The sequence below is a fragment of the Anomalospiza imberbis genome, chromosome 7, assembly GCF_031753505.1.
Source record: "Anomalospiza imberbis isolate Cuckoo-Finch-1a 21T00152 chromosome 7, ASM3175350v1, whole genome shotgun sequence".
NCBI lineage: Eukaryota > Metazoa > Chordata > Aves > Passeriformes > Viduidae > Anomalospiza > Anomalospiza imberbis.
Genome location: NC_089687.1, coordinates 34,625,572 through 34,652,494, shown reverse-complemented (window position 1 = coordinate 34,652,494; position 26,923 = coordinate 34,625,572). Strand labels below are relative to the sequence as shown.

Here is a 26,923-nt window from a genome sequence, read left to right as displayed (position 1 = left end):
AGGTCAGTCTGTCTGCAGAAAAGTGACATTTCTATGAGAAACACAATCTGGTAGGCATGTACAGAAAAAATGAAATGCAGACCACACCACATCATCCTTGTTAGTGCTCTTGAGTATACACACTCAGCTTTGAAGATCTCCAAATCACATTCCTGGTGAAAGGGGTTGCTTCAGAGGAGTCGGGGTCCTGCTTGGCATGTGCTGAAGCATCCCTTATCCAAGGGTCTCAGATGTTAGGCAGAATCCTCAGGTGTTAGGCAGAATGTTACAGAGCGTAAACAGGCAGAGATGAAATGTTCTGACTGACCATTTGATGAAGGTGGGGCCATGAAGTACCAATTCAGCTTTCTGGCTTTCAGACATTTTCTTGCTCTGCTGTCTCGAACGTGTTTGTCTGCCCTGGCCTCCTCCTCCTCCTTGCCTTTGATCGATTTTTCATGAGCTTTGTGCAGAGGGTGACTCATGTCCAAAACATGAGCACAGCTGTTTACTACTGAGACCTGTGTGTACTTCACAGAAGGGTGTTTTCTCTGCTTCTATAAATCTGGCAGAGCTTCCTTTTATCCATGGCAATGTTTGTTCAGAAGATGGAAGGTTATTTAAAGAAAGCAATCAGGGGACATAACCTTTTTTCCCCTTATTATCAGAGGTTTATGCAACATGACTTTGAGAGTCTTTATCACAGTTTTCTGCATTTAATCCACTTAGGTTGGAAGGAAGTAACCAGGAGAGGGGCAAGTGCTGCACAGTATCCCAGAGATAATAGTGTAACCAGAGATTGTCCCCAGAGCAGGATGTCTCCCAGTGCTTTATCTCCCTTCAAAATAATGCTGAGTTTAAGTGTAGGGCAACAGGCAGTGCTGCAGGGAGTGGAGGTGATGTGCTGGCTGTTCCTTGGATTTGATGGAGGAGGTATTTGGGGTAGGGTGCACAGGGTAGGTACTCTTAGGACCTATTTGTTCATCTGGGATTTAGTCCCTGGTTTTGGTGTGTGCATGTGTGATCAAATGGTGGCTCTGGAAAATACCAGCACATTTCCTATAAATCCCCAAGATCCTGTGCTTTGCACATGCATTGCTGTGCCTTATGGAAAAGCTGTGAGTGCTGATGCCATAGCACCTCAGCTGAGGTTCATGGACCTTGGTGGTCACTGGCCTCATTATTGTTGAGGGCATCCTGGTTTTGAGTATTAATTACAAACAGGTGAATATTCCCCTGTGTTCTGATTCTCACCTGCCCTTCAGCGGGGTGGCTCAGCGAGGCAGCCTGGCAGGGCTTCTGACCATTTCATGGGGGCTTCTGGTCAGAGCTGCCCAGCAAAACTGCTCCATATCTACTGCCTGGTGCTGCCCATGGAGTGATATCCTTAGGGACACCTTCCTGTGGGTCTGGTAGTCCAGGAACCAAGTGCTGTCCCCTGCCACGTGCCTGGGAACAGTGTGAGAGCAGCAGCAGAAGCTGACAGGCTGTGTTTTGCGCTGGCCCAGACGGCCAGTCTCGGGAGCTGTGCTTATAAAGCACTTCCTAATGAAGGGAAAAGAAGCCAGAGAGTTATTTTCTAAGAATAAAAATCCCTTTATGGTTTTTTGAAAACTACTTTACACTTTGCACAAATGATCGCCTAGCATCTGGCAGGCTGGGTTTTTTGCCATGTGTGGCAGAGGATACAGTTTGTGTAGTTGCAAGCAATCAACTCAAAAAGCTTTTGTGTGGTCCTGGAGCCCAGGAACTTGTTAATTTTGAGCAGTCGTTTTCTGCATTTAGCCCATTAGAGACTCTATTTTTGGTGACCTAGTTTGAGCTCTTTAAAAAATAATCAAGCAGCATTTTTCAGATCTGATTTGTAATGGGACTGTGGATTGGTTTTGCAGCTTGAAATGAAAGTTAGAGGAGGGGGTAGAACTTTTATCTGCTTGGTCCTTCAGAGCCAACATTTGCAATTGATTTTAGAGGGCCTCTAGGAAGGTTAATCTGACAAAGACTGTGGCTTGGCTTCACCACTTCAAGGGTTATTGTTTGACTTGCCGCTGGGAAAATAATAAAGTAGCCAGGTTTAAATAATACTTTATGTGCAATAACCTCCAGGAGTGCTAGCAAGTATTACTGGGCATCATCCAAACACTGTCAGAGCCTGTGGATTTGCCTGCTCCCCAGCGTGTAGGATGGGGTTTGGATTGGAGAGGAGCAATTGGAGCACATGCCAGAATGTCTAGCCGTGGGTTACAGGCTGACTGCCGTGGCAGAGCTGGGGTCAGGGCTCCCACACAGAGATCCTGTGCTCTGGCTCAGCTCTGGGAATTAGTGCCATGCAGGAGAACTGCCGGCCTCTGCCTGCCTGTGGCTGCAGGGGGTCCCTGGGCTCCACAGACTTTCAGTTCCTGTGAGAGGAGAGGGATGCTCACAGCTTAGAGCAGCCCAGGCCAGGTGATGGCATTTTCAGGTATGCACCTGGGACAATTCCAGAGAAACTAAAGCAAAGAAAAAGACCTACAAATAAAATCTCAGTTTCTAACTTTATGTATGAATTGTTTTTGCATTTTCTGGCCATTCAGGATTATGTTCCCATATACCAGGTTGCCTGGAGTGGCATTGCAGTGGAAACATACTTTTTTTACTTGTTTGTTCTTCAATTTCTCTGGATACTCCTTTCCTCACTGTGCCAGGAAGCTGCTTGGGGAGCAGACCCCAATTTTGGGCTCCCTTCTGAGGGAGAGCAGCCTGGTGAAGCTGGCATTGCAAACACAGGCACAGTGATCCTCTGAATCCCCATGAAGAGCCTCTGTGATATTTCTAAGGATCTGCAAATTAGAGATTAAATCTGCCAGCTCTGAAGGAAGGGAGAAGACAGCTCCCTCTCTCTAGGAGGCCCAGCAGTCCCTGGTGTGGAAAAGTTCACAGTTTGTTGAGGTGCCTACAGCACAAATGTGCAGGCAAGCATGTGTGATGCATGTGTGCACCTCCTGGCCATTGTCCTCGGAAAATCCTTCACTGGGGCACAGTAATGGGAGGGATAGAGCTGAAACATGCAGAATTACACCAAAGGTTTTAGCAGCTATGAAACTCTTGCTTAGGCCAGCTGAGCCTTCTTGTTATTGAGGTTAGAACTGATCCTTCATCCTTCTTGATCTCTGCTCAAAGGCCAGGTTGTGTGGGGCAGAGTACAAGTCTGGTTTAAACTGGAGTTTCTTCCTGTTGAATGCTCTGTGCCTCTCTTTTCTCAGTATAAATATTCTTCCAGGGGCCACAGACTGTCAAAGATGAGAGTATAATTCAGTTGACATTGGATAGTAATTAAAAATGTTTGGCCTATTAGAAATATGAGAATCCTATATTTAATTTATATTTGATTTTTTCTTAAAAGAAGAAAATCAGTAATTTACCAGTTTCCATGGCCATTTTTCTGTTTCTGTAGCTCAAAAGTATCTTGATCCAACAAACAAGATGTGGCAAATGTTCTAAATAGTGTTCAATTTTTTTTTTTTTACTGAAAAAATATGTAAATGCTCGAGAAATTATACTTTGAAAAGTGGCTACTGCAAATTAACATCATTTCACATGGATCTTACTTTGCATTTTTAATGCCCATAATGGGTGTCCCAAATTACATGATTTGCATTTTAAACCAGAACAGCTCCTGTGTCGCTGCTGCTGTCCAACAGTTGAATAACAAGGCTTTTCTTTCCAAACTGTATAAATACATATTTACCCAAATGATGCAATTTAGGGCTCTGTTATTTACGTTTTTCTGGTCAGTCAATCACGCTGACATCTTTAATTGCCAATGCTTTTTAAATGCATCTGAGTGAGTCTGGTGTTTGAGGAATGGAAGTGCCAGGCATAGGCTGGGAGTGATCATTTCATTATTACACTGACGTTTTTGCTCTTGAGCTGGTGCCTTCTCTTTCTCTGCCTTTGTCTTATGGGAAATGTTGGGTTATTGTGTTGTTCCACGTTCAGCAATGATGGTTTTACCTTTCCCCACTGGGCCCGTGGCACTAAGGGAAGGGTTGCAGACATGCTGTCTCCTTGGGCCACTCCTGTCCCAGGCTTTATTCTGCAGGTGGGTTTTCCCATGTTTCATCAGAAACCCAGGATGCAGTGTCCAGCCACTTAAGGCAGGAACACCTTTGGTGTCTTTGTTCTCCTTGTCCTGCCTTGTTTCTCCAGGCTCCTGCTGTCTGAAGCCTCTGGAGAAAGAGTTGAATGATCTCCATCATGTAATCCCGCCATCATCAATGTTATTGATTGTTCAAAGTCCTAGCTTGGTTCATCTTCACCTGCCTTCAGTAGTTTTTTGGGATTGCTGATCCTCTTTGTCCAAGGAGATTCAATGTAATTCAGTTCCTGCATCATTAGTGTGGTGCCTTCAGTGCTTGCATTTCACTCCAAGCTGGTGGTCAGAATCATAAATGAGTGAACTCCTCCGAGTCATCTCGAGCCAGCATGTGTTGACTTCTGGCTCAGATACGAGGAGGGAGCAGGTAACTTGATGTATAAATGGGTGGATAAACTCACTGTTTCTTTAGTGCTGTCTCCCTTACCCAGACAGGTTCCTGAAGCATCCAAGGGTTGTGTGTACCCGTTACTAAGTGACTTTCCCTGTTGACTGTCATTTTCTGATTTCAAACAGATTTATCAGGTTCCAGTGCCAGCATGTTCCAGCAAGGATTGGAAAATAATCACAGGGTAGATGGCAGGGACCCAAATTCATTGATATCTGATGGGATACTTGTGGCCTCCCCACAGAGATTTACTGGAGTTCATCTTCATCACACTGTCTCAAGACCATTTCCCCCAGGAAGCACTGGGAGAAACCAGCAGCTGTGCTTTTTGTTGTTCATGAACCTGCTGCTCTCCCCCACCTCTGGGCCCTGCAATCTCCCCAGCTTTTCTTGTCCATCCCTGTGCCACTCACAGAAGAAATTTGTTGTAGTGGGCAAGGGGGGTGATGCCAATGGAACAGTTTAAATACTATTTGCTTCAATGAAATAAACCCTGAAGAAAGGTAGGAGTTCTGTGTTGTGTCTTAGTACCTCATAAACAGGTACGATAGCTGCTGTTTGAGTCAATGTCCCAGCTCTGTCTGCAGCTTGTGAACTAACGTTCACTGACAAATGGGCTTCAGGAGGAGGGGAAAAGGCCAGTGCCACAAATCTAGCCATTGCCCAGGATCTGAGGCTTTTCAGAGAAAGAAACGTGATTATGATGAATGATGGAGGCAACAGCACTTTGTGCTGTTCTAATAATACCTAGCCAAGTGAAAAAATCCAATAAATGCCTGTGGTTACCTGGCTGTGCAGGAGCTGTGCTGGTGCCAGCAGTGTCAAACACAGCCCCTTCAGCTCATGGGGGATCAGGGAGGAGAGCTGGTTGATGTGTTGGTGGCTCAGGGGATTGTTTCTCATGCAGGAACCGCAGATGCAGGAGCTGTCACGGCACCCAGCAAACACCTCGAGAGGGCTGGTGGAAAAGCAGCTGGTTTGTGTTGGCCTTTCTCCTCCACTCAGAGGTCTGAGTGCTTCCCAATAGGAAGCTGCTACAATCCTCCTCTGGGTTTTCCAGGAGCTGCCATGCTGAGCCTCGGGAGAGCTGAAGGTGGTAGGAAGGGAGTTGTGGCTCCAGCAGTGGGTGAGGGCTGTGCTGGACGGTGGCTCACCTGGGGATTGCCAGGGTAGCTGCCAGCTTCAGGGGATGCTCACCACTGACACAGCACAGGATCAAAGGTTTTCCAGAACTTTTCTTCTGCACTTGCCTGCATTATGAAAACAGGCAATTTCTTGGCTCACTCCCTGAAACCACCGTTTTGTTTTTTTGGGGTTTTTTTTTTTTTTTTTGTTTTTTTTTTTTTTTCACAAAGAGCAGCAATGTTCTGCTTTCAATCAACATTTTCCTGGCATCCTGTTTCTTGTGCTGACCTCAGTGCAGCAGTGCAGAATGGAGGGATCTTTGTGCCTGGCTGTCATTTGCTATTTCCATATTACATGGGCCTGACCTCCTTCCCTCGTGTCACAGTCCCTGATCATGTTTGACACCTTGCAGCAATTCCAGACCTCTGGTAAAAGGCTGTGCACTGCATTTCATGCTTATGTGGAAGGCTGTGTCCTTCTGGAGTGTGTAATTAAATCCAGAGCTGCCAAAGCTGAGCCACACCATGGAGTCACCGTGAGTCACATCACCGTTTACAGGGCTGCCGGAACTGTCCGTGGTGTCCCATACTTTGTCCCCAGCCTGTGCCCGTGGTGTGGTGAACAGGAGCTTATCTGCTGAGCAAAATGCACAAGTATAAAGGAGCAGAGCTGCAAGTGACATTGCTGCATCAGTAGCAACACACGTACACCTCTAAGAAGAGGAGAGGGTGGAAATAGAAGCAGTGGGATTCTGACAAATCAGGAATTGAAGATACATAACATAAACAGCTCATTTGCCAGATGAAAACCCAGCAGGATGATGATAAAGTGCACAATGTTTATTGATATCTGAATGAATATTTGTATTTTAAAAAAAAGCATTTTAGAACTTAGCATAAACTCAGTTATTTTATTCTAGCACAGCTTATTATTTATTAGGAAATATATGGGGGTTTTATAGCCATAGTTCACCTTAGGGAGAAAATAAAAAAAAAAAAGAAGAGAGAGAGAGAGACATTTTATTTAATAGTACTGACTTCCTAATCTAAGCAGTCTTAGCAGCTTGGCTGCAGAGTGGAAAGAAATGGTGGATATTTCCACTTATCCTTTGTTATGGAACACTATCACCTCTCTCTATCTCCATCAGCAGAGCTAGGTAATAATTTACTGCAGTGGACGCTGAGGGATATCAGCTCCAAGCCGCTCCAGTCCAGGTAGTTTGTCATCATGAGCTTTCAAGAAGTTAAATTAAGTTGATTAAGGGAGAAGATCTGTCATGTCAGCATTTTTGCCCACCTAGACGGTAGCACTCCTTCCTTCCCTCCTTACTCCAGCCTGTCTTCCTTGTACTGATTTTTCTTGTGTATGGAAGTAGCTTTGAAGAGCTGCTTTCTTAGCTGTGCCTCAGAAATAGCAAATGTTATATATATGGAAATATAAATGATGCTGATTAGCCAAGTGGTGTAGTTTGAGGCAAAAAGTTCAATGAGAACTTGAAGAGCAGGAAGGGTATTTGGCCACTGTGCACGATCAGCCCTTCAGCAGCTGCCAGAGAGATTCATACTAAAGCTTGGGAAAGCAGGGCCTAGGAAAGGCAGCCAGTATCTGTAAAAGATGAACACACATCCCTGGTATAACACTGTCTTTCTGGAAATATTAACATCTTGACCCATAGCAAAATTTCATCATCCATCCTTGATCTGCTTCAGGAGCCTGTTTTGTGGTGACCCAGCACAATGTTCGGTGCTGTGACTCAGAGTTCAGATCCCTCAGTGGCTGCCTCAGCTGAAGTCCTCAGGCTGGAGCTAACTTTCATGTGGCTCTTTGTCCTCCTGCCCGCACCAAGGCTGAGCCTCAGCCAGGGAAGATGGACATCAGGGAGGAGGACATGGCTATGGCAGTGATAAGTACAGCAAAGCCTCTGGTGACATCAAAGGGAGTTCCTGGTCTTAACCCAGCACTTCAGGAATTCTCCAGATTAGTCCTGAGCTTGTTTTTTTCTCTGAAACGAAAACATTTCCTTCTTTTTGGCCTGTCGCATAACTGCTAATATTGAAATAAACATTCAGTGTTGTTGGTACAGCTGAAATTAATCCCAGCACAACTTCCCTAGAAGGAAAATATCTGTTGTGAGGAGCCCTGGAAGAAGACAAATATTTTTGTCTGTCCTCCTGCTCTGTAGCCCTCCACTCTGTGGGCACACACACATGCAATCCTATCAGCAGCTCTATCCAGTCCCATTCCTTGTGTGTCCTGCAGTGCAGGAAGGGATGGCATGCTGGCAAAGATATTTCCAGTTCCATGACAGAATACAGCATGAGGATAATTAATTAAAACTATTGGGAGTTCCTGTAAAACAGCCTGTGATTAAACAGAAGGATTTCTTGTGGAACAATTACATGAATTTGGCCTCGGGTATCTCCCCTGACTTCATGGCCACTGGTGAACAATACTGAAATTGTTAGAGTTCTGTCTGTTTTAATGGATTCAGCTTTAGTTATGAATCTCATCAAGAACAACCAAAGCAAAGGACAATTTAATTTAATTTGTAGGTATCCTGTGAGTTAACTTTGACTACAACAGAAAAGGAAAATGCAGTTTGCCTTGCTTTTGGAAACACCAACATGTGAAGAGACATGAGCATGAGCCTCCAGTGCCTTCCAGATCCTTGTCTCACACCTGTGTCTCCAGACTCATACTTGCAGAGAGAGTGGCAAAGGCCATGATAGTGAAGTTTCTCAGGCAAACATTATGCCTTAGAGCCAAAGACGGGTCGAGAGCCAGTTCTTTGTTCCCTACAGTTTGCTGTGAACCCAGCCATTGGGATTTTTGGGGTTCCATGTAGCCATTGTCCCATTCTGATCGATATTCTGGCAAAGGAAAGCATCGGAGTGCCAGGGCTGTAGTGATCTTTTTAGACAGAGAAGTGCCTTCTGATAGTTTGGTGCTGGTGAGACACACTAACTTTGGCTCACTGCAAGTCAAATGTGATCTGCTGGCAAGGAAATCATGGATAGGCCAGTGAACCTTACCTGGAAATGGCAGGCTTGCTGGGAGGTACAGACCTTACCATTGGCTCTGTTTTAATGAGTAATTTGAAAGTAATGCTTGAATGAAGCAGCAACTTTCAGCTCTTTTCACTAAGCTCTTAGCATTGGCTTGCAAAGATCATGGCTGTTTCTCTGTAACTACTGATAATTTGTGTTTTCCTCTTGACTTTTCAACTTCATTTCGATTAAAAATTCCATTACACATTGTGAGGGCACTGTGTGACACAGACCTTTCCCTTTTCTGGAAAGAGTGCAGCCTAAATGCACAAGAGAGGGCAAGAATGCGGGCAGTTTTCTGAAGGCAAAGGAAAATTTGCTAAATCCTCTCTTGGGGACCAGCGAAAGGAGACAGATGAGCTGATGGGCTGGTGGAAGGGGAACAGAGTCTCTAAAGGTGGAAGAAAGAGAAGAGCTGAGCTTGGCTTGTTTTGTGTAGAGAACAAAAGCTTAAATGGTTTACTAATTGCTGCCAATACGTGGGAGTAGTTCGAGCTAAAGGATAGTGGCAGCACACACACATGCCAAGTAAAATAAGCCCCCTTGGCTTTTGAGAAGGCTTGGGCAGGTGATGGTTCCCTTCTTTCTCAAGCTCTGGTTCAACAGAAGCCAAACTCCACAGCTCTTGCTGTGTCAGGTCTTTAACATTCACACCACCAAATGTAATTAAGCCTTGCGAGGGCTGCACTCTGGGTAGAATTTATCTCTTGGTTTGTAATGCTTTAATTTAGTATCAAATATTCATGGACTGGCAGGGTCAAGTGAGGATAGAAAAGTACTGTAACAGGCATAGGCAAAGTAGGATACGAAAGAATTCAGCTTAAAGGTTAGTCATCCATGGAAACCCATTAGGAAAAATACTGTAAATAACTTCTTGCATCTGTGAGTCCCAGAGCTAGACATGAGCCACTCCTGCCCCCACCCATGGAACTGCTAGAGCATGGGGTGTGCCAGCTCACAGAATTCAAAGCAGAATTATATAGTTACATATCCAAACTCTTCCAAATCCTGAAGCACGCTGGGTGTGCTCTGCACTGAACAAGACTGTTGCATCTCATGGGTTTAAGGGACAGAAAAGGGACAGATCTCATGGGTTTCAGGTTTGAGACATCTTGTAAATATCTATGAAGGATTTTTGTGAGACCAAATTTTTTTTTTGGGAATACCCTGCCTGTTTAAGGACATGGTTCAAAGCCTGTAAAATTATGCTTATTGACTTCAAAGGATCAGGATTGACACTGTCCCAATTTAATATTCACAAAACTAATTTATTCAACAAATTAAATTACTGAATTGAGAAAAATGAATGGATTTATTCATTCAGGTAGATGTTTATGGGGCCTGAAAGGTGTGTTTGGTGTATCCACATTGCATCCATCTGCAATGTGGAAAGAGGAGCAGCAACATCTGGAAGTGTGTGGGACTTTAGGAAGTGTGTGGACACAGGGAGCTGATGCTGAGTACAGACTGGATGCTCCATCTCCAGCAGTGAAACACCCATGGCCTGCATCTTCTGTTTTCCCAATTGCCTCTCCAAAGCACTGGTAGCTACAAAGTAGAAGAGAATTGGGTGAAAAGAAAAGTAATTTCAAGCCAGAAATGCCTGCAACTTAAACCTGGTGCTGGAGCTGCCAATTGAGCTTTCAAGCCAGGCGAGGTGGTGGGAGAATGAGAACTGAGAAAAACCTGCCATTTGAGCCAGGATTTCCCCCTTATCTCACAGCAGTATGCAGTGAGGAAACTACCTAAGGGACTGCATTTTTAGGCACCCAAAAAATCCAACAATAAATTCTGCAGGAATACAACACACAAACACACTTTTAAAAAACATATGTGTATATGTAAATATGTAAAAAGCCATACATATCTAAACTCACACACCTATGTTGTGCAGAAGGTCTGAAATTTCTGAAAACTCCACAGGTGCTAAACTTAATTCTGCAAAATCCTCAGGCACCTATTAGAGTTAAATTAATACTGATGTAATTAAAATGGTAATACTATTTGTTAAAAAGAAGAGTATTTAAATAATTCATTTTCCTACTGGTTCTGTGGAGTGTGCTTAGGTTTAGCAATTATATGCTAACTAAAATCAGCCTCTCCTGTAATGATTTCATGATAATCTGACCTTTGATGGTCCTGGCTCACAGCAGCTGGCACTTTCTGCAGAGTTTACAGACTGTAAAGTAATTAATATCCATGAAATACCACTGCTGGCCCTTTGATGTGTTTGGGTCCTTGAACACTCCCCTTTCTCTCTCTTGAGCATTTTTTTTCCCTGATGTCCCTGACTCCTGGGAGTCTGGCCACTGGACTGCTCCTGATAAAGGGCACATCTCAGCTGAGGGGTGCACTGGTGAGCACCCTCTCTTTTGGGGTTCAGAAGACATAACTGACAATATGCCAGGTTTAATTTGATTTAATATTAAGCACAATAATAGCTCTTGAAAAGCTGTCTTTCAGGGAAAGGTAATAAGGGTATTAATAAAACAGGTGAGGAGAGATGCCCTGGTTTTAGCTTCCTGCATTATTTCATTACTGTCAGTCAGCACAGAACTCCCTTGAGATTATTCCTGTGTAGTTAATAACATTGTTTCTGTGATGACTTTAATGACTGAGCCTTTCTTCCATCCTTAGCTGTGACAATCACCACTCTGCTTTTTTTCCTTCAACAAGCTATTGTGTGGGGTTCAGCACATTAAGAAACATTTTTAACTATAGAGGTTTCCTCTAATTAAGTTATTGGCAAAAGATTGCTTGTCCAGTCATTTGCTGATGATGAGTACTGAAAGAAATTATATCTTGTAGAGAGTATTACACTTTTCCTGCCATACTTCCCCTAAAAAAGAATAAAATTATATAAAAATAAGCAGTAAGATTGCAAACTCAGGCACTCAGAAATTAGATAGTGCCAGCATGATGGGTGTCTGGATCTGTCCTTCCCCACTCCTGATCATAAGCTTTACCTCTTTCTTCTCTTATCTCTTGCCCTGTACCCCATTTTTTTCCTTTCATAAAATCACCTTTTCTCCAAAAGTCTTAATTCTTAACCTTTTTAGAAATTTTATGTCAAGACCAAATGTCTTTTTTTGCTCTTGTGTCTTAGAAAGAAATAATTTTCTCTACAACTTTTGTGACACCCCCTTCCATAAACTCACCTGTAATTAAAAAATAAGGTGTTTGCACACCTTGAGGGAGCCACTGTTTGTTCATTGGTGCAATAATTTTATGTAGTAATAATGGTACATATAAGATGTCTGGTCATTCTGGGCACGATTTAAAAGTTCCTGTTTCGTATAAGACTGTGCATCCAGCTTGGTTCAGAAACCACACAGAAAATGCAATGAGTGGGAGAAGTTTTAATGTGCCCCCTTGAAGAAAAGTAGTGGAATTAATGCAGAGGAAAATCTTATTTTAGGGTTAGTGCAGTCACTGCAGATTAATGATGGTTCCCCTGGTTGGTGGCACCCTGCATAACCTCAGAAAGTGGAGTTTACATTTCTTTCTTAAAGTAAACCTCTGCATTTGAAAATCAGATCATTTACTAATTGCTCACATCTTATAAATTATGGATCTATCCTTGAAGGAGATTTTAACAATCTATTAAAGCCTGAGTAACAGAGTTATTCTCCAGCTTCCAGATAAACAAAACAAAACCACAGCTTTAAAAGCAAGAAGCCTCTTCACTTTTTATCTAAATGGAAATAAAGCCAGCCAGCCTAATCAAAAGCCAGCGATTAATGAATCTCTTCAGGGTTTCTATTCTTAAAAAGATTAGAGTTTAAAAGGCTGAAATTGTTTCAATAGGTAGGTGTGATGTTGAGCTCAGATGTTGTATTTATATATGCTCAGCTAGAAATAAGAGTTGCTAAAATCCAATATCTGGATGAAGATTCTCCTCTTCAGTGAAACCAGACAAACAGTTAAGAACTCCAATATTCACTAATTTCAGTGTGCAAAAATGTCCTAGAGCACCAATACAATCGGTTCCTCCCAGGAAATGCTTTTAAAATACTCATTAGAAAGTGGATGTTGCACATATGAAACAAACTGAAAGTGGGTTTTTTAGGAAACTTATTTTCTTGGAAAAGGGAAACAAAGCTCTCCAAAAATAAGCAAACTGCTTTTCCAGGATTGGACAGCCAGCTATTTGCTTCTTGCAAAAATGCAGACTGAGAATGTTGAGCTGAAATTTGGCAAGGTTAACACATTTTCACTATGTGTAGTCAGTTCCTGTGTCCAGAAATAGAAACAGTCTTTTGCTTGCAGTAGTGGCAGGGCACCTTCACCTGCAGTTTAAATAGAAAAAATAGAAAAGTCCTGTTGTTCAGCTCCACCTCTGTACCAGATCTCTGGGATGTTTAATTCATTCTGCATTATTCCAAAGAGTAGGAATTGCGACAGCCAAGAGCTCCTGTTGCTTCCACAGTAGAGACTGAAGAAATGTTAATAAATGCATTTAATTTACTTGTCTAACTATAGACTTTCCTGTAATTCATACCAACTAGCCTGCCTGTGTAGTAGGAAAAACGCAATCACAATATCTGATGTACAAAGCCTGTCACTCACCATATTTCAAATGAACAAATAAAGGTCCCTTGTTCCATTAAATGACCACAAAACATTCCTGGGATCTTCACAGGCACCTTGCTTACCATGGTGGGCAATTCTGGACACCCTGTTAGAGCTTGCACTGCATTTGTCCTGGGTACTCTTCCATCTGGCTTCTGATCAGACACTTGATCTCTCAAACCCATCGTGGGGAAGGCATCCTTCTTCACCTCTGCTTTTTGTGGGGTTTTTGTGTGTTTCATTCCTCTTCAGCCACAGGCTGTCTCAGGCTGTAAGCTGGAGAAGCCGGGATTGCTTCTGAGCTGTGAGAGACTGTGAATCCATCCTCCTCTTCCCTTTCTTCCATTTTCTCCCCTTGGGAAGATTGGGAATGGATAGATGGGCTCCCTGTGGTGCTCCAACCAGTCTCATGAACCAGAGAACCAAGTAAGCAGCCTGCTAGTTCAGCTTAGCCATGAGCAAAAACATGAGGGGACAGTGAGGAATTTAATGCTCTTTTCTTCTTTGGTATGGGATGCCTTGTTCTGCCAAAATAAATAAACCACCGTTGTTCACCCCACTGCCATCTCAGGATGCCTGTGGCAGTGCAGCCAGTGTAAATGTGACCATGTAGTTTTGACAGCACAGCCCTCATGTTGGCTTTTTCAGTGAAAGTGTCCTGAGACCCTTGAATGCACTCAGCTTCTCACGGGCTGTGGCTCTCAGAGGGAAATTGATAAAAAAGGATGTCTTTGCACATGGTTATTACTTTCCTAAAATCCTTCCAGAGTGTTGATATTATTTAGTTTATGAAGTATCAGTTTGTGCAATTTTACGTTGCCTGGAAAGAAACTGCGATTTACTCGATTTGAAGCTCCCAAAAGCAGAGGAAGCAAAAGGCATCAATCTGTGCTGTTGGAAATTCTGTAACTGGGCAGCTGTAAGCTGATGTGCTTTGAGTGTCTGCAAAATGCAGCATCTACTGAGCGGCCTGAGTGGTAAAGCACTTTGTAACAGCATAATGCTCTCATTGTAGTCTTTTCAATCTCATTTAGGACTAAGCTTTCCCTTGGGAGATGATACAGTAAACTCTCCTGGAAACCATGCTGCAAATACATTGAAGCCAATCAGGGAATACAGTGTAATGTCAAAAGTCTTACTGGCTGGCTAAACGTGTGTTGCACAGTGTTCCTCAGGACAGACAGATGTTAGCTGTGAAGATGGCCTTGTTACAGAGTGCAGGCTTTGTCTAGGTCATAATGTTGTTCAACATAAACAGCTTAGGATTTATTGTGTGCTCTCAGCCAGCCTGGGCACCTCAAACTTCTCAGCAGACACTTCTAGGACACTTCTAAGCAGATATACAAACAGAGGAATTATGTTTTAGACTGGAAACATTGGGAAGACTCCCAGATACTGGTGTAAGCCTGCTCATTTTCTCTGTTCAGAGGATGTTTTCATCTGAAAAGTGGGCAGAGACACTTGGGGCAAGCTGACACCTGAGTTTCAGTTGAAGAAGTATTAGGCAGGTAGAATACTTGTGTACATCATTAGAAACTGTATTTCAAAATTTGAAGGCGAAAGGGCTGAGGTTTTTGGTCCTGTTATTTGCATATTTCTACTTAATGTTACCATTCCCACATTATTTTATTATTTTATTATTATTTTGTTTTACAAGTCCAAAATTGTTTTCCCATCAGTACTTCAAAAATGAATCAATATACATATTTCAAAGGCTCCCCATGTTTTTACCCCTCACCTTTCTTTCCAAATGCCAGATTTGGACACTGTCCTGCAATTTAAAGGTTTCTAGACTGGTATTTGTTTTTCTTCCAAGACCTCCTGAGACCTTACTGTAATGTATGCTGTAATGGCTGCTCAGACACAGCCAAACTTACCTCAGATCAGCAACAATGTGTTTCCTACATCAAGCTCAGTAAATAAATAACTGCACAGCTAATCCTCCTATTTTAATGTATGAAAAGTCCCATTCTTGGAATAATGCAATATAAAGACAAGCCATTCAGAAAACAGAGCTTTAGTTCAACAACTCCCGAGGTGGGTTCTGTAAATTATGTAGCAAAATCTGTACAAATTTCCAGTGGCCTTAAGAAAAGGTGCATCTGACTAACTGCTGCTTTAGAGGGAGTTGAGTGCTGTGTTCAGTTCACTGATCTGCTGCTCAAGATGTTTTGTAAGCATATTACCAAAGAAGAGCAGATGTTTGTTTGAAGAGTATGAGTTAAAGTTCCTACCAACTGTCATAAATAACTGAATCACACTTCAATCCTGCAGCATGCAGCAGCGCAGGTACAGCTCTTAACAACATTAAATCCAAGCCCTTCCTTTGCTGTTAATGCATCTTGAAAGACTACCAGAAGATCCTCTTTCTTTATTAACCAGTTTGAATAAAAACTGCATCTTTAGTGCTGTGGACAGTAATCTTTCTGCAGCTGCCAAGGCAGCTCTAGTTAGGATACACTGCTTGCTCCTGACCAGGCACTAGGAAGGGTTTTCTACAAGCTGTGTTCTAGTATTGATCAGCGTGCTCAAACTTATGGGATTTTTACTGAAGCTTGTATAGAGTACCTGGAAAACCACTGGTGCTCAGGAAGACTTAACATCACAATTCCTTTCACAAGTGTTGATGTAATTAAAGAATGCAGTGTGGAAGGAGACAAGACATGAGCTTGTAGTGGGACAAAATTCCTTACATGCATGCCATGTTAGCTCTGACACAGTCTGTAAATGGGGTGTCCTCTCAGGCAGGAGAAATGTCAGTGTGTGCCACGTATTTCTCATTTGAGAGAAGCTGGCAAAGGCTGGATCCCTTAAATACCTGAACTGCTTTGAAAATCTCAGCTTCTCATGTCATTAGAAATTCATAACTCTCAATGAGCAATGCATGGAACAGCTAATTGAGCTCCATAAATTGCTATTTCCACATTTTGGTTGCTATTGTTTTTCCCAGAGTTGGAATTGCAAGTGATGTAGCTGCTTAGAGACTACTTTATGGTTATTCAGTAAACATTAATTTTTTAATTGTGACAGTGACAGGTGTGTTGCATTGCATGGGTAAAAAGGTATGGGAAAAAAATTAATTTATGGTTACCAGCATGCTCATAAACGTGCCCGACTGAATTTTTGAACTTACTTAAAGTTAGCCAGGTGTTGACTTTGCTGTATTGTGGGGTTTTTTGGTATAATAAAATTTTGTTTCCTCAAAATTTGACCAGTTAGATATTGGGTAGTTCTCAGCAGATACAAATGCATACTTTGTAACTGATAAAAAAGTGAAATGGGAGATACTCTGTTCAAGTCCACTTGAGATGTGAAAAAGTCTTCCATTTTTAATGTTTGTGAATTAAGCACACTTATTCTTCAGGTGATCCTCCCTTCCTGCACTAGTGTTTACTGGTGCTTTCAAGTGAGATTGAAGTAGATCAAACAGTTCTTAGCTTTTATGGAAAAGGGGAAAAACACGCTAAAAGAGAATGAATTGTCAGTGGTCCCACAGGTGTGAGCTGACCCGTGTGACAGGTTTTGTTGCTCTGACTCAGTACTGGGGACCAGTGTCTGATCAGCTGAGGCAGCAGGGACTTACCAGATCAGGTTCAGCGATTGGATAAATGTGTCTGCAGCTGAAATAAACCCCACAATAGAGTTCTCTTTGGTGCCTCTGCCACAGCCCAGCCTTTCTGATGGATGTTAAGAAGCCTTAGTAGTGTTTATAAGAAACATCAGCTTCTCTAATCGTTCATTGATCTGTTGTTCTGTGTGGAATGATGAAGCTTTCGCTGTTATTTTGCTCCGCTTCACTCAGATTCACTTGATTCAAACCAAAGGATTATTTAAGATGGCAGGGCACAATTTTACTCTCATTTACTCCCAGCTGACAGGATAATTCTGGTTTTGCTGTTGGGAGCTTCAAGTGCTTCATCTGTGCTCAGCTAGTATTAGTTGTAATTAAGGGAATGGGCTGTCTAGAGCTCATTTTTACAGTTCATCACCGGAAAAAGAACCTCCAAAAAGAACCCTTTTGCTTTTAGTGTCATTTTGAGTTTCTTCCTCACCCTCTGCAGGGCTGCCCGTCTTGTGGCAGACCCCTGGGGAGGGCAACACCTTCACTGACTCTGTTCTTATCTCAGGGTAGCTATTTTTAGGTTTAAAAACCAAAAAATTGGCTATGTTTTGGCTTGTAGAGTCTGTTAGGAGACTGGTTTATAGACTAACATGGCTATTCCTGGGGTGCAGGACACTGCTGGACAAAGGGACAGCAAACTGTGGAGTCCAAGTGCTCGTCTCCTGTCTGAAAATGGAGACAAAGGGATTTTTTTCCTGGTAAATGTATCAGAACCCTGTGGTTTGGTGTGTTTTTTAAGCAGCTCATGAGGCATTAGATATGTCAAGTGTAGGCACACAGTTTGGGGTGACTGGCAGTGGGGCCGTGCCGTGGCACGCGGTTCGTGGTGACTGGCAGCGGGGCCGTGCCGTGGCACACGGTTTGTGGTGACTGGCAGTGGGGCCGTGCCGTGGCACACGGTTTGTGGTGACTGGCAGTGGGGCTGTGCTGTATGCACACAGTTTGTGGTGACTGGCAGTGGGGCTGTGCTGTGGCACACAGTATTTGGTGATTGGCAGTGGGGCTGCAGCCCAGCCTCATCCCCAGTGGGCACAGCTGTGAGAAGCAGGTGAGCAGCATTGACAGCAATGAGCCATGGAGTGCCCAGGTGCACTGAGCAACCACCAAAGGGAGCAGAGGGCACACAGGTGCACTGCATGAACATCAGGGTATAAAAGGCTGGGCTGAAGGACAAGAAGGGCAGATGCTTGCAGCCTTCTGAAGTGGTAGGTGTTGCTCTGTATGGGTTGAAGTTTTCTGAAGTGTTGTAGTGACACTCTGTGCATTGTGGCAATCTCAACTGTGTTGTATGCTGTGATAGTCAAGGATTAATGCTTTTCCCCTGACTTTCCTGTTGTTTCTGCTGGAAGCTTGTTCTTACCCAGGGGCTGATGTCTGATAGTCTCAGTTCCTTTTTTGTTTTTCCTGAGGGACAGACTCATGGGAAATGTGTTTTTGCAAGTGCCTGCAAGCCCTAGCAGGAGAATCAGACTGGGAGATGGCACTCAGTGTTGTGAGCCACTCCACCTTCTTGGGAATACAGATGGAAGCTGGAGCAAAGCAGCTCAAACAAAGCATTAGGATAGCTGAGTCCAGCATAGCAGCCCAGGAGAATGTCCAGCCTTGAGTTCAAGAGATGAGACGTTCAAATCATGTCTGACCTTGGCACGAGGCGCAGGGGAGGAGACTTAAGTGCTGGTCCCATCTGGCATGAGGATTGGTGAGTCAGAAGCCAGCAGGCATCTTTGCAATGACTCCAGCAGGGCTGGGATTGAGCTCCAAGTGGGCAGGTGTCCATTTTCAGTGACAGTCATGTTAAACCTTGCAGTGCCTGGCCAAGTGACAGTGTTGGCTGGGAGTGGCTGAAGCTTGAGATGCCTTCTGAAACCATCCTGCAAAGCAGGTTATTGTCCTGCATTTTTCATTCTTATTTCAATTTAAACCCAAATGAAGCCTTGTCTTAATATATCAGACTGCTAGATTTGGTTGGTCAGGTGGTTGTTTCCTAGGAAATTTGAAACCCTTTTGGGTTTATTTTCATAATTTTGTATCGCAAGCATGAACATGGCAGTGTCTCCAGCAAATGAATGTGTGTTGCAATATGGTGGCAGCCATGGGACTGCAAAGAACCTTCTGGTTTGTCAAAATTCTTGCCGTAATTTGCCATTTCAGTTGGTTAAGCCAGACAAAGTGCAGGGCTTCTAAGGCAGTTCATAATTATCAGCAACAGGACTTTGTCATTTTCTCTGGTGGGGTTTTGTTTTGTACTTTTTTTTTTTTTGGCTTTTTTTCCTCCCCCATGTTTGGAATGAAGACTTGCTGCTCTGTGTGTGTGTGACATTTCAGTCCTGTTCTGAATTGTAGCTCTTTCAGGTGGAATTGCTGTTTGGCAGTGAGACATACCCTAAAAATAGAAAATGTGGTTATAAGTGACAACAATTGGCAGGGAGGACCTGTTCAGATGCAATTTTGGAACTGCTTTTAATTTTTTCCACTCAATTCCAAGTTAAACATCCATTTAAATTAATTGGAGCAATCACAGTATCCCTAGAATATCAGTGGAGAAACTGAAGCCATGAGTGTAATTTAAGTATTTCTTGAATTCTGAGGAGATGCTAAAAGAGGCCGCTTAAAGAAATTTTTGCATATGATGAAAAGCAAATTCCTGACCAAACTGACTAAGCTCAAATGTCTGAAGGCAAAGAGCTATCATGAAAGTGCTGTAAAGCTTCTGATTATAATGGAATGAGTGTCCCAGGGTATAATGCAGCTCTACACTTAATACTTAGCTGCTGAACTCTGCTTCTCAACCGACCTCCACTCACTGGGCTCTCATCAGAGTCCTGTCAGGACACTGGGCTTTGTTTAGCTGCCAGGCAGGTCTGGAAATGGCTTTTTCAGCAGCTTCAGCTGAGTACAAATGCTTGACTTCAGAAGGATAGCTAGTACCTAGGTTCTGTGGCCTAGAAATCATTCCTTATGTACACTGCCACACGTATTAATAACCTTGCAGGCTTTTATAAGCCTTATTAAAAGGCCTGTGCACACTTAAATGTGAAATCATGGCAAAGTGCTGAAGCAGCAAAGCAGGATCCTGTCCTTGGTGCTGCAAATCCATTGCTGCCTTTCCTTATTAATGATACATACATGACAGGTTGAATTCTCTGCCTGCTGTTGCTTGTCGGGTTGTTTTTATTACAGTATCGACTGGAGTCCTCCTCATGTTGGTTGTAATCTGGGCACGTTACTCGGAGCAGAATTTTTCTTTCAGTGTTTTGTTTAAGGTATTGACTTTGCCAAAGGGAAGGGAAAAGTGTATGCAGCCACTTAAGCACACAAGTAGTGGTATCAATTTCCATCCATTAAAATATGCACGTGCACACAAACACACGGCTCTGTACAGTGGTTACAGGCACAGGGTGAGGTGAGCTTTGAAAAACAGACTCAAGAGACCCTCTCCAATATTGAGATTTGGTTTCCAGGATCTAGCCAGGAGAATCCTTCAGCCTGTGCCAAGTCCTGCTGAGGATGGTGGGGTCATTGTGAGCATTGAAATGACATTTTTCAAAGGCATTTGTGTATTTCTAGGCCATTTTTTTCAATTTCTTAAAATGAACTTTATTTTCTAAGGGAGCATATTTCTCTGGGTTTGGGTGTTCTGTATTTTTTTTCCTAACAACATCTTAGTTCTGTTAATCTTTTGGACTTTGAAAAAGTTTTCTAGTTATTGGGTTTTGGGGTGTTTTTTTCCCTTTCCAGCCCAGGCAATCAATTCCTGAATGTGAGCAGGAGAGTTATTGAGCAGCTCATCTAGAGCCAGCAAAGATTTCAGCCAACTCAAAGGTGCAGCAATCATTTTGCTAAAGGTTTGGATTGCAGTTTTGATCCAAGACTGGGATATATGGGCATAGATGGTTCCAGCACTGCCAGATAAAACTAGGATATGAATCTTTGCAAATGTTCAGTGATCAGTTCCATTTGAAAGTACACAAAATGGGTGTTAGTACACATGTGTGTTATCTTTGTTTTCTCTTCCAAACTGGCCCCCCTGTCTCCCACCTGTTCCTGTTTGATGGTAAGCTCTTTCAGAGGTGTTTTCCATGTTATGTCCCTTCAGCCCCGCACTAAAATACACTGTACAACAGAGAGTTATTTGCAGACAGACCCTCTCCTCTGAACTGTGGCATTGCCCCAGTGGATTCTGTTCATGTACTGCAGAGGCCTTTGACCTGCTCCCTGCTTTGAGTTGTGCAAAGTCATCCTTTGGTGAATCCTTAGTAACTTACAGTGAATTTCTGTTTGAGTTTCAATAAACTGATAAAAATGGCTACCTCTTTATTTTCTACCTTTTAAACAACTATTTCCAGTAAACTCACTAAAATTAAAACAGAAATGTGCTTGAAATCATTAAGTTGAAACAGAATTTGTTTTTCGGATGATCTGGGTTTTTTGTCTTAGGTAGCAATGTCTTGTCCTAAAGCATCCGCTGTCTGGGAAATTCAGGACAATTAAAGATGGGCCATGTCTGATGTGTTTGTTTCATTTCTGCCTTTCAGTCTATCCGAGAAGTCACGGGCTATGTGTTGGTGGCTTTGAACCAGTTTGAGTACCTGCCCCTGGAGAACCTGCGCATCGTTCGTGGGACCAAGCTCTACGAGGAGCGATACGCTCTGGCCATATTCCTTAACTACAGGAAGGATGGCAACTTTGGACTCAGGGAACTTGGCTTGAGGAACCTGACAGGTAAGTGAAACTTGGGAATGTGGTGGATTAGTTGCAAGGAAAAAATAAGCCTGTTGAGTATTTCCCCAGTGCCATCAGTCACTTGCATTCTGCAGGAGACTGAGGTACCACAAGAGCCTGGCAGCTGTTCTAAGGGGTTTGTTGGTACATCTTTTTTTTTTTTTTTTGGTTCACAAAACTACTTCTATCCATAATGATCCATGAGAGTCATGGCAAGAGCATATTTGAAACAAAAACAGTTATTGAAAGAGTATGTGAACTTTTTTGTGTGTTGATATCATAAGCATGTTGGTGAGCCTTGATTATTGCACACGGGTTCCTTCAGGTGCTGGCTATTTTTTGCCAGGTTACCTTAGTTTTAGTATCCCCTGTGCCTCTGTATCTTTGGTTTATTCAATTTTAGAACTCCCTTTTCTAAGCAAAAACAGTGCATTGCATATAGTGAGAAAAGTGATTTTTTTTTTTGAGCCAAAAATGTAAGCAAAGTCCACAGCTTCATATTTACCTGTAAATTCAGGGCTGGATCATGTTGTGGCGTAGATCAACCATTCATTTACTCCATCTGAGGATCCAAAGTCAGTGGTTTGGGAGATTAAAACTTGCTAAATATCAACAGGCTGTAACTTAATAAAGAGCAGGCAGTAGGTCTTCTTAGGAAATTCACTGGAAGTATTTTATTTATACCTGGGTCCTCATCAACTATGATAATTTCTACCCTAAACTTTGGTAATTTGATGTGGCCTTGTATCTACTAGTGGCTGAAAGCTGACTCAAAATCACTGACCTGAGCTGGCTGTGGAAATTGAACCTCGGTATGGAGAGGTGGGAGCCTTCTGAGCTATATTTAGGCACCCTTCCCTCTCTGCTTCTTTTGTTTGTCAGTATTCAGAGTAGCACGAGTGCTTGCAATTCTCTGTTCAGCCTCACTAGGCTGTACAGTAAGGCTTTTAAAAACAGGAAGGAAAGGAAGGCCTGAAATATTTTACAAAATAAACTGATTTTGGGTGATTCTGATTAGGCTCTTTCCTCTAGTCATATTTTTGACAATTTTCTTTACCGAGGCCATCATGCCAATATCAGAGTGCTTCCCAAATGTCTCTAAATCCCTGCCATCTACTACTCTTTACTCTGTTGCTGTCATAAACCAATTTCTTCCTCTTCTGTTCCCATATTTCTTCCCACCTTTCAGATACAGGGAGTTCATTGTGACTGTCTATGCCTTCACATCATACAGAGCCACAGCATTGGGTGATATACAAAGAAAGAGATAATGCTGTTTTCTGGTCTTTGAGTCTCAAAATGCCTTGTAAGGACATTGGGCTGCGTGAAACTCAGAGAGGTGAGGTGAGGCTAAGACCAGAAAAGGACGGAAGTCTTTCCTCTTGGGTCTGAGGTGGTTCTGCCAGGTGAGAGTTTTACTCCTAGGGCTCATTTAGCCAGCTTTGCTGCTTAGTAGGGTAAAAATAAACTTATCTTGTAGGCTTCTGCTCCAATTTTGGTTTTGAACCAGCTTCCCTGTGCTATTTGGCAGTTCCTCAGACTCCAGAGATGCCCTCTGGCAGCTGTTGTGATGTGACAGACACAGCACCAAAACTGCCCAGCAAGTGGTTTCATTTTCTTTTGAAAGTCTTAAGAAAACTGGCCTTAGCTCAGCCTGTGAATCTCTCCCAACATGAGATCATCACAGCCACTTGTTCTGATTTAGGTGTTTACAAAGGCCTCTGATGGCATTATTTGACTTGAAATGAATTGTTGTCTTCTGGAAGAAGACTGCCCTAATAACACCAGCTTGTCTCCATGGGGCACTTAAAATAGCTTCTGGGTGCTGAACATCAGCCAGTGTGTGCTTGAAAATACTCTTAAAGTTTTCTAGACACCATGCCAGGGCCTCATGAGTCTCTCCAGCAGCTGTTCTCTGGCTGTTTTGTGCACGGGTGAAGATGCACCGGGTTATTTTAACCCACAACCGCCTCTTGTTGCACATGCTTTTTCCGGAGCATGTTCATCCTTCGTTAATTTTCCTGACACATCCTTAGCACTAGTTGCTGCATAAATATAACTGGTGGATGTGGGAGTTGGTGATGTTGCAAGGCAGTGATGGATCAGCAGTATCCGAACCTATTCTTTAGTTTTACCCCAGAAACCACGGGTGAGCTGCTAAACTGAAGAAGCAGCAGCCCCCATGGGCTCACATTCTTCAAGTCCACTGCAGATTAGAAGAGACTGGCTTTGAATCGTGCATCCCTTCCACTTGAGTAAAATATTACATGGCTCTTGTCTTGCATGTGAAAAATTGTCATTCGAGGGCTTATGCCTTGTTCATGAGAGTCTGGGAAATTCTGGTTTTATTTGTGCAGTGCTGGATGATAGGCTCCTGAGGGTATTTCTGCCTAGTGCTGTATGGTATACAAACACAAGCCTTACTCCCTGTGTTAAATAAATGAGGAAGCTGCTCTCACCTGCAGCTTCTCCTCAGACACAGAGTTTCAGCCTCCTGTGCTGTACCACTGCAGTATTTTCTGTGTGTTGTTAACAGCTGTGTTTTTATTGCCAGATATGTCTATCAAGTTTTCATATTTAAATGTAACTTTAAATGCTTGAATTTCCTCCCTTGCACTATAAAAAAAAAAAAAAAAGACAGCTGTGAAGGCAGTTAGTTTTATCTCACACAGAAAACATGATCTAATTCTCACTCATGATGTCTGTCAAACCACAAGGGAGTTTTGTTTGTATAGCTCAGCCCAGGACTATGTCCTAAAATGCATGTGACACTTGCAAAAAATCTTAGCTATAAAAATTCTGTTCTCACTTTTTATAAAAACTTAGTCACTAGTTCCACAAATGTGTCAAAACTGAACTGACACTGAACTAATGAAGTGGCTGCTGCCATCTCAGCTGGACTCATCTCAGTGTGCAGATTCAGCTGCCAAGGAGCCTCACAGTGAAAAGGAGGGTTTGACATCCTGGCTGTGTTTTTCAGCCTGAGATGAGCAGAGTAGGTGGTGCTGAGGGAGGTGGTGTGCCAGCTTCTTCCAGCCATTGCCCAGGAGCCACTGAAGGTCACCAGGCAGTCAACTGCAGCTTACCCAGGGAAAGGGCACCATTGGTGCTCACATTTGGAGCACTCCAAACAGACAGGGAACCTGATGGCTGCATCTCATTACTGCCTGAGAGGGGAAAGAGGGATAACTCACAAGTGCCAGAACTATTTAGGAAGTGTCTTGGTTAGAAAAGACAGGTGTCTTTTAAGGTAGGCCGGAGCATCCCCTGAAATGGAAAATGTAAATCCTGTCCCTATGAATTATTATAATTTTGAAATTAAGATGCTCTTGGGCAAAGATATGGGAGCAGGAATAACAGTTCTTTATTAGGGAAGAAAATAAAATTTAAAAAGCAGTAATGCAAAACAGCACTGCCAGAGTCAGAACACACCCTGACCCCCTGTGGGTCAGGGAGGTGGCAGCAGTCCCATTCAGTGGTGGCTCAGCCCTCCTGCAGTGCCAGCTGTGCTTCTGGTGGAGCAGGGATCCTGGACAAGGGTGGAGTTTTCCTCTGAAGCTCCAGGGCTGCTGGAGATGGACCTGGGCTGCCTCTGGGAATGCAGTGGAGAAGAAAGCTGCTCCTCTGGGAATGCAGTGGGCAAAGGCTGCTGTGGTGTTGCAGGTGTCAGATTGTATCCAGGTAGGAATGCTTGGCTCCTCCCCTGGGCAGAGCCTCTCCCCATGGGATGATGGAATTTTGTCAGCCATGCAGGGACACTCACTGGCCATGAACAGAAGAGATCTCCTGGAGGGAGGATTGGTTGTGGGAGAGATAAAGAAAACTGCCCGACTTCTAAAAGATGGGAAACAGAATACACAGCCTCAAACCATATCTCACAAGCCAGGACAGAATTATCCCATATTTTCCTCTGTGAAGATGAATAAGAGAGATCTACAGCAAATTGTGTCTTTCAGTAGTGACAACCTCATCTTCCCTATTGGCCTTGGTGACAGCAGGTTCCGTGCATCCCTTGAATTCTTTGTATATATTTGAATGAAGTCAACTTAGCAGTGAGAAGTGCAGTAGTGCAAAAAAGAAACAAACCCACAGCAAAATATTTAGGGGTTTTCATTGTTTGTTTTTCAGGAATGCAGATGAATGATAAATTAAGATAACTGAGGTTCAAGTGAGGAGTGGATATTGCAAGTTAAAGGATTTGATCAGTGATAGCCATACAAAGGAAATCTAATTTGATGAGCAGGAGAATCATAAAGGAAGGACCATTTTCACAGGTGTAGGAAGTAAATTTTGCAAAATTGTAAATTTCCCCTTCAACAGATGTTTGTAATTGATTTTCTGCCTTTTAATTTTTGATTAAATTTGGGTTTTATTTTTCTGCAGAGCAAAATTTTAACATTTGATGGTTATAGTAATTTTCCCCCGACACAGGAAACTGAAAATACTAAATGGTACTTTGGAGTAGCATCACTCCTTAAAAAGGCTGCTTTTCAAGCAGTTTTTTGTCTTTTTTTTTTCCTTAACAAGCTCATTTAATGTAATTATAATGCAGCTCAGTCAGGTGGGAGGGAAGGGCATGGGAGGAGTTAAGTTTTGTTCACTGTGCCTTTTTTGAACCTAAAATTCTTTTGGAAGTTGTGCTTGGATGTCTGCACATGACCCGAGTGAATGCAGGTTTTTGTGGCAGGGATGGCATATTTTTGCAGTAGGGATGAAGGCCACCTCCTTTTTCTTGCCTTGATCGCAAAGCCCTTTCCTTGGAGGACATGCAGGAGGCAGTCCTGGTGTCCAGGGGTGCCTGTGTGTGACACCCACCGGCTGCTTGCGGCACATTCCCGCATTCCTTAATCAGGATGAGCTGGGAAGAAAGCAATGTATAACTTGCCTCAGGCTGGCTGTGCAACAGGTGGGCGAGGCATAGCATCTGTAACCTCGGAGAGGGGTTGCTAGGATACATGGAGGTGTGAGGAATTGGTTTAAAAATCCCTGTGGTCCCTTTGCGTGCCGGGCTGCCGCGGGAGCTCTCTGTAGGAGAAGCTGCAGGGGCTCTGTGGCTGCCCAGGTGTGCTCCTCTCCTGGATCCTTGCAGCTGCCCTGCCCACCGAGGCATTTGTATCCCAGCACAGCTTTGTGGCTGGCCAGTGGGGAGGAGGAGAAGAGGGAGGAACACCTCTTTTCCCAAGGGACGTGTGGCTGTGCAGGATTCTCTGTGTGGTACTGATGCCTCAGGTTTTAGCTTTTCTATTTTTCAGATTCTCTGCTGCTTTAGTGTGTGGGGCTGAGCTTCATATGAGGGGATGGTGAGCTCTCTTCACAGAGTAGGGAGACAAAAC

At 43.3% G+C, this 26,923-nt stretch overlaps 1 protein-coding gene across 6 annotated transcripts in view; it reads left to right on the top strand.

Annotated features, from left to right (window-relative positions):
• ERBB4 (erb-b2 receptor tyrosine kinase 4) overlaps window positions 1-26,923 on the top strand; it is a 582,907-nt gene that overhangs the window by 292,098 nt on the left and 263,886 nt on the right. For all 6 annotated transcript variants that reach the window (XM_068196531.1, XM_068196532.1, XM_068196534.1 and 3 more), the window contains exon 3: window positions 21,404-21,590. In XM_068196531.1, coding sequence (XP_068052632.1) covers window positions 21,404-21,590 — 187 coding nt within the window. The remainder of the gene's footprint in view (window positions 1-21,403; window positions 21,591-26,923) is intronic.